Source organism: Lactuca sativa, chromosome 3 (assembly GCF_002870075.4).
Source record: "Lactuca sativa cultivar Salinas chromosome 3, Lsat_Salinas_v11, whole genome shotgun sequence".
Taxonomy (NCBI): Eukaryota; Viridiplantae; Streptophyta; class Magnoliopsida; order Asterales; family Asteraceae; genus Lactuca; species Lactuca sativa.
Window position 1 is genome coordinate 9,719,311 of NC_056625.2, and position 8,655 is coordinate 9,727,965.

General features: G+C 33.1%; 1 protein-coding gene across 1 annotated transcript; it reads right to left on the bottom strand.

The window, feature by feature from the left end:
- Positions 1–1,546: 1,546 nt before the first annotated feature.
- On the bottom strand, positions 1,547–5,165 carry LOC111920815 (probable LRR receptor-like serine/threonine-protein kinase At1g63430). Its single transcript, XM_023916382.3, has 12 exons — positions 4,689–5,165; positions 4,354–4,486; positions 4,188–4,259; positions 3,973–4,116; positions 3,733–3,882; positions 3,532–3,648; positions 3,127–3,449; positions 2,840–3,045; positions 2,628–2,760; positions 2,397–2,554; positions 2,091–2,306; positions 1,547–1,953 (listed from the first exon to the last, which is right to left on the bottom strand). The coding sequence occupies exons 1-12, from the start codon at positions 4,771–4,773 to the stop codon at positions 1,708–1,710; spliced, it is 1,983 nt and encodes a 660-aa protein (XP_023772150.1). The 5' UTR covers positions 4,774–5,165; the 3' UTR covers positions 1,547–1,707.
- Between the last annotated feature and the right edge of the window lie 3,490 nt (positions 5,166–8,655).

Genomic DNA, 8,655 nt, shown 5'->3' on the forward strand with positions numbered 1-8,655 from the left:
TTCTGGGTGTATTTGTCAAAACTCAAGAACACATACATACAAACTCCATATTTTCTACGGTTCTTCAAAAAAAAGAACACAAAACAGACACACTCATAGGTTTGGTCATGTTTCTGTTTATGTTTCACTATCGGGAATGCAAAATTCGTTTTTGAATCTCGTTGAAACACCCACACACAAATCAATTTCTGGGATTAACACCTACATACAAGTCGATTCCCAGAAATGAAAAAACACACACATACACACAGTAAAATCAATGAGAATCCAGGTGAAATCGGACATAGAATTCGACCAAATCCGATTTTAGGTGAAATGGGGTTCTCTCATTGTTAATCAGTTGGAAAACTAAATCCGATTTCAAGGGGTCTTCCATATCGATCGGTATCTCACTGGTGGTTGTGGGCGGCGAAGGGTTATGGGCAGTGACCAGCGACCATGACTTCTTAGGTAACATCTCATGCTCTATGGGGATCGATCCTAAAAAACCATTTCTATTGAGCTGCAACTAAAAGAAATCTATATGGAACGAGGGTACGAGATCAAGAAAGAAAACTACATGTGTGTATGATATACCAAGGGAAGGAAGCTGAAAAAGAAAAGAATGTATGCGTGAGTTATAAACCATAAAAAAGAAAGAAAAGAAATCGGATGCGTGAGACTGAGAAGGAAGAAAGAAATCAGATGCGTATAATCTGGTAGCCAAGTAGTAAAAAATTTGGGTTTTTTTCTTGATTTAATAAATGAAGAAGAGAGAGAGAGAGAGAGAGAGAGAGAGAGAGAGAGAGAGAGAGAGAGAGAGAGAGAGAGAGAGAGAGAGAGAGAGTGGTGGGGTGGGAGTGAAAAATTCTTTTTTTTTTCTTTTTTTAAAAATCATAGCATTAACATACTTATAAAATAAAGTAAAAAAGAAATCAAAAGGACATAACTATCTATTTAAGTTTTTTTGGACCAAAAACCAAAAAAAGAAAAAACAACAAGTCAACAAGTGACATATTCTCATTTGTCTTCACTCTTTTCCGAATAGGTTGTTTTATAACCTAATTTTTTGATTTTTGTTCTAATTTTATGATGTTTTAGACTTGTATTTACGTTATTAACTTACTTTATGAATAGTAGATTAGATGCTTAATTCTATTTGTGAACTATAATTAGTTGACTTATTGTTATTGAGTGAAATAAAACCCAAGTATAATGTGCCTAGGGCATTTGATATATTGGATTATAGTTTATAAATCAAATAAAACCAAGAATAAATTTGGTTTACGATTCAGTTTGCAATTAAACCGGTTCTAATAAACCTAACCTTCGTTCAAAAAAAATAAACCTAACCCAAATATGTTTGGTTAGATCCTTTTCAATTACGGCGGTTCAAATCCGATGCAAACCAAATTTATTTTCTTTGTTATCATCTTATGAATACATGTCATAAAAATTGTATCTATTCCATCTTGAGAACATGATATCTTAAACCAAATTATATTTTGCTAAAAGTTATTTTCTTCCAAATCAAAAACCCTCAATTGGTTAAAAAAATATTTTGCCATTATGAAATTCACCTTGTGCTCTTTTATGAAGCCAAAATTTACAACTCCTCATCAAAAGATGAAGAAATCAAGAAGCTTTAATCCAATGCTAATAAGATGGTTGGTATATATGATCATCAGGACTAGGATTTACAGTATGTTAGGTTTTATAGGAGTCGGGTCAAGACGAAAGTGCAAGCTCAGCCCACGCTAACGATGATGCCATGAGCTCTGATGAACCCGATATGTCAAGTTTCCTTTCCAACATCGCACACACTTCTTGCATTGTTACTTTATCTCTAGGCCTTACATGAATGCAAATAGTCACCACCTCACGTATCGCTTCAAGATCTTCCTCTCTAAGATGCTTCAACGCAGGATCCACAACTGATGCCATCTTCTCTGGATCTTCAAGATAATCTTTCGCCTGTTACCAATGTCAAAAACATCACTGATCCGTTCATTGAATCAAGAAACCAACGTTCATTGAATCAAGAAACCAAAAAAAAAATAAAAAAAAAACTCAGAAACTACTGATCATTTTGCTATATGATGATTTCATACCCAGTCTACTAGAAACCCCTTGTCTTTTGAGATTGGAGGGCGTCCGCTAATGATTTCCAACAGAAGAACACCGAATGCAAAGATGTTACCCTGGATATCCAAATGGCGTGCTTCTAATGAACACGGTTGAACACACATAGCCCCTTCACTGCTGATAGGACGAGAGTTGTTCTCTGATCTTGTAAGAATCGTTTTCCAACTCTCAAAATCTACTAGCTACAAGCATCAACAAAACGAAGATGTAACTACAAAATCCCCAATGGGACAGATTGCAAAAAAAAAAAAAAAAAAGGTTTGAAGTGTTACCTTTGGTGAAAAATCATCAGTGAGATATACTGCGCTAGAGTTCAACTCCGATATAGTAAATGGAGGATCAATTTCCGTGTGAAGATACTTTAGACCTTTCGCGATTCCTATAACAATCGTCATTCTTCGTGTCCAACTTAGTTGACACCCTTGTTCGTCTACAGAAACAAAAGCATTCAATCATATTTCTCTATCATAAACCCTAAACCCTAAAAGGAATCGGAGACTTACAGTGGAGGTGTTCAGACAATGTCCCGTTTGACGCGTATTCAAAGACTAACATTCTTGTAAACGGAATACCTTCAATACAATACCCCAGCAGTTTCCCGATGTGTTGGTGATTTAGCCTTGCCAAATCTGCCACCTGATTGATATCGATAAAACTTGAGCAAAAGATCGAATCTTGAAAACATATATGAAAAACAAAGATTTCCCAGTTTTACCTCTTTCTGAAAATAAAGCTCAAGGTAGCTGGTCCAGTTTTCTTCCTGATTAGAAAGGGATATGACTGCGATTTCAGGGCCACCTTTCATGGTTCCTTTGTAAACTATACTATCCGATGAGGACCCAATAATGTTGCTAAAATCTTCACATGCAAATTCAAGTTCGCGTCGACTATATCTCCTAACATCCTTTAGCATATCAGTATCTGTATATCCAGAAAAGAAAAAGTTCATTTTTTTTTTCTTTATACAAACATCATAGAAAATGAAGTTTTGGTTTCTCTTACCAACAATGATTGTCATACAGTCTTTGTCAGTTCCAGGTTTCTTCCATGGAATGATGCTCAACGGTTTCTCTTTACACCTGTGAAGAGCCATGAGAAGGGCTACAAGGAAGACCAACCCGGCTATCACTCCAGTCACTACTTCAAGAGCTAAAAGCCACGTGAGTTTTGAAGGATGAGGTTTGTGTTTGTGTTTGTGGTCAACTTCAGGACGATGTTTCATGCCTTCTGGCTTACGGGGGATAGCTGTTGAAGTAAAACCGCATTGTTCAGGAGCACGTGTTGTGATGCCTTTATACTTTATGCAGTTCCCCTGAAAGCTGGCCCTGTTATGGAAGAACGAAAGAAAATGAGATTAAAAAGAAAAACACAGAAAAGATGACGATGAAGAAGAAGAAAGAAAGGTACTTTGGAAGATATTCCAAGCATTTAGGAACGCTTCCAACAAGGTAGTTGTATGAGAAATCCGCAATTTTTAAAGGAGTTGCTCGACAGAATCCTAGGGCGGTTGTATTTGAAGCATACCTGTAACAGTCGATTCATATTTAGCAACGACATTTCTGGACAATGTAGATGCAATTAAAATCAATTGGAGCGTTTTAAACTTACATTCCTCTCATGGTTGAAGCAAAATCTGTAGAATTAGCACCAGGAACAGTTCCTTCCAGTTTATTTCTGTCCAATCGAAGCTCTTGAAGGTACTTAAGATTACCAAGCTCCAAAGGCATTTTTCCAGTCAGTGCGTTGGATTGTAAGTTTCTAACAAATGAAAATTAGCTTCACAGGTAAGAAAAAATCGTTGGATTTTATTTCTTGAAATGTGATGAAATTCCAGTCGAATAGACTCACATTTTGATAACGCTAACAAGATCGCCGATTTGACTTGGGATCGGTCCAGATAGCTGGTTCATCCCCAAATCTAAGATTTTCAAGTGCTTCAGCGTTCCAATTTCTTTGGGTATGGAACCGATGAGATTGTTACCATGTAATATCCTGCAAGTATGACCATTTCTTGATGAAAATCTTGATCTTTTATTATGTTCTTGAAGGTAAGATAAACATACAGTTCGTGCAAGAATGAGAGCTGAAACAGCTCTTCGGCTATGAATCCCTTTATGGAAAACCCAGAAATGTTTCTGCACAATCAAATTGAAAAACCATTGAATTAGCATCATTACATATATCATTTCCAAATAGGCAAATAGGAATCGAAGAGATAAAATCACTTACACTTTTCTAACATGATCATCAGAACAGTAAACACCAACCCAGTTACAAGGATCTGAATCTAAGCCATTCCAGTTTGACAAAACCAATAATGGGTCATCAAATATAGCTTCTTTGAACACTGTCAGAGCATGAACTGCAAATAAAAATAAAAATAAAATGTATAAATTAGGGGTTCTTGGGATAAACCCTACAGAATCATGATCTTCCGCTAACTATTTTTTGAAATGCAACCCACATTGCTCATAATATATCCGATAAACATTACAAATACCTTCTAAAACCATTCAAGATCTATGAGAAACTACAAATCAAATGAAAGTATGAAAGTTACGTACCTTCTGTTGGTAGAACAGCATCACTAGTAGCAAGAAACAGTCCCAAACAAACACATATAAGTTGAAATGAAACCAATCGTTTCATTTTCTCTCTCTATCTCCTCTCTAACTCGTATCAAAACAGAAATTCCCGAGAAATCACTTTTAACCCCAGAAGAAGAATCAAATAATTTGGAGAAAATATAAATTTGTGTGAATCTTGAAAGAAAGAATCTTCCTTAAAACAAAATCAAGCACTGTGAAAGGAAGCTTGACGATTCCAAATGTGTGTGAATCTTTTTAACAGCAACCCACTGAACCAAATCAGTAGAAAAAGAAAGAAAGAGATGATTGGAAAGTGAAATTAAAAAGATTAAAGGCAATACCCAGATGAAGAAAACTTGAAGGCGAAGATAGATTTGGTGGCAATATTAGAGAAAACTTGAAGAAAATTACAGAGAAACGGCAAATGGAAATGAAGTGGAGATAGCGGATGAATTTTGTTAAGTGGGAATCTTTTATTTCTGTTTCCTGATTGATGAGAAATTAATAAATTGGCGGGTTTTTTTTGGACTTTTTAATTTTAGTTTTTGGGTAGATTATTTCCGTGCAGAAAATGAGGGTCTGTGAGAGAAAATACGAGATTGTTAATTTGTCGATCATTGTTAATTAGACGTGATATATTGAATTTTACGAGAATTTGCTAATATATCTAACTCAATTTTCGTCTCGTATTTATGTTATCTTATTTATTAAAAAAATTACCGTGTAATCGTGTTTATTAAGGGGGTGTTTGGCTTAGCTTTTCACAGCCAAAAGTCTTTTTTGTAAAAGAAAAAAAACAAAAAGATGTTTGGCAAACTAATAACTTTTTGAGTTTTAATACAAGAAAAAACAACTTTTTGGAAAAGTAGGAAATCCTGATTTTTTGTAACTTTTTGGAAAAGTTCTTTTGAGCTTTTAAAAGCTAAGCCAAACACCCCCTAAATATCAAAAATCAAAGTAAAGTATGCAAAAGAGTGAAATACCGTATGATTTACAATTGTTATAGGACATCTATAATCCATTGAACTTTATATTGAATATCATAGAGTTCAATGGATTGTCACATCATCTTTCTATAATCCATACAACTATATTATTTTTTTTATAATGCATTAAACTCTACAAAGTTTAATAGAATGTTACAAAATATGATTTATAGTAAATGTTTAAGAATTAAAATCTTTTCTTTTTCTCATTGAAAAGTTCAATGGTAATTGAACTTCAAATTCATTGAATATCAATGTGGCATCTCACAATAATATATTTTTTTCCATTGAATGATACATAGATTTGTCATCTTATTGAACTCGTCATTGTGAATGCTCTTAGCAACAAAAACACACAACGCTAGTATGACTTATATACCATTAATATGTTAGTATTATTTTTGTATTATTATATATACTATTAAAACTTACCAGACTTATGAACAATAAACCGGCTGAGTCAGCTACGTTTCATCGGCCGGTAGCTTACATTTGAAGTTGGTCGTTTTTGGTCCTTATATCCTTCATCGCCTTATTCCAATGAAGACGAAGAGGTAAATCACACTTCAAACTAAATTCTCGCATCATTCATTACATACTCTTCAGGTATGTCAACTCAATCATGTGGGTCTTCTTCTTCATGCCTCCACCATGTCTCTCAATTTCTTACTCAACTTAAGTCATGCTACCTTCTTCAAAGACAAACCCTTTTTGTGGATTGCTTTGTGTTGGAGACAGTGATCGTGCAAGTTAACGTGCTTAGTTTGAAGCGATTGACATATCTAAAACCAATGAGTTTATAAACCATATTCATTGTGAATATTGGTTTTACCACCGCCTTCACCCAACATCAGTTTGATGTATCTTTGCAATTATTGAGCGAAGCTCTAGAATTGCTTAAAGTAAAGAACCCTAATTTCATTTATTCATATTATTTCAGCAAAGTTGGAAGTAAAAGATGATGAATAGGCTACCCTCTGATTTCCTACAAACTGGATTTAGATATTCGATTACAGAAAACATGGTAGCTTAATAAATTACAAGGTTCTCCAGTTGGTGAAAACGCATATATATATATATATATATATATATATATATATATATATATATATATATATATATATATATATATATTGGGGATCGTTACAAATAAAAACAATAAATAGTATGAAAACCTATAATTGGAATTCAAATATATATATATATATATATATATATATATATATATATATATATATATATCTTATTCATTTGAATACATATCTGTTATCAAAGGTATTGACTCGTAAAATTGGAATTTTGATGATTACATGATACTTTACATATCAATTAGTAATGGATCAAAAACGATATCAAGTAAAAAACTTTCAAATTTTCTACTAAATTTATTAACTCGTATTATTAGTTTCATATGATACTTTACATATCAATTAGTAAGGAATCAAAAACGATTGTCAATGTTGTTGAAAGCGATATAGAAGTTGTTAATTATGCACTGTCTATGAAGAAGGAAACTATTTGTTGAAGCTCCCTGGCCTCGAATGACAGCTTATGTAAGTTTCATGTTTAATTATTTGTTCATTCTTTTTCACAATTTTTATAATAACTAATGAAAATTGTATATTCACATGAAAGATATCGAATATTGTTGTGTTTTGCTAATTTGGTTAAGCAACATTTTGATAAAATAACATCTCTTGAAGTTTGGGATAACGGAAAGCCATATGAACGGGCAGCTGGAGATGGAAAATAATTGAAACAATAAAGATTGTTGAGAGCTTGTGGGATGATATATATGTTGGCAGATTTAAATCAACAACCAAAATAAAGGCAAGTGTTATGAACATGAAGTTTAATTTTGAAAATATTGTGGTAGAATTTAGGATTTAGAGTAATTTTCTACCCATGTATTTTATGTAGGATGCTTTAAAGAACATTATATTGTATATTCTGACAAAAAAAAAAGGTACTAAAACAGAACTCAAGCTTGGATTCAGGTTTGTTGTCTTCATGGTCATCATAGGATCTTATGTGTTTCTTTAAGCTCATATGTTTGGAGTTTTTAAAGAATATTACTCATAATGTTTATGCTGTTAAGAAAGTTGCAGTGATCATGATTGTTGGTGTTAATGGAGGTGGAATGTAACATCCATAAAATCACAAGAAATTTAAGTTTTTAAAATCAACCCAAATTCATAAAATGTTTACAAATCATAATTTTCAAAACATTTTCCAAACATCAGAGTCTACCAAAATCATAAGTCATAAACAAGAGGACGTGTATGGTCACGCATTCGCCTTCCCGCGTTCATCCGAAGTACCTGAAAACATAACCCAAGAACTGTAAGCCAACACTTAGTGAGTTCCCCCAAAGTACCATCACATAAACATAATAAAAAGCAGCATGCAATATAGAGCTTTCATCCTGACTGGAACGCCATACCGGTCTACATACTATCTGGAACACTTAGGGGTGTTCGTTTGGATGGATCGGTTTGATCCGATCCAATCAAGTAAATCCAAACTGAGTTCGGTTTTCAAAACATGGATCCGAATTGTCCAAACTAAATTAAAATCCGATCTGATCCGATTCAATTACAATTCGGTTGGATCGGTTTCTATAATTCGGTTTTCAAAACCGAAACATTTTAAAACGACATATTATTATAATATCACCCAACTTTACACAAGAACCAAAAACAAATAATTATGTTGTTATTTGAAATTTATAAACAACTAATAAGAAAAATATATTATAGTTAAATATTTTATAGATACAAAACTTTTGAGAGAAAATGCATATTAATGTTTTTTTATCGGGTGAAACGTTTTAAACTTATTTGAAAAAATAAATTACAAAATTAATAAACAACTATAGGTAGATAAATAATAAATGTTTATTCGGTTTTTTTGGACTATTTGGTTCTTATTTTATAAACCAAAACCAATCCAAAATA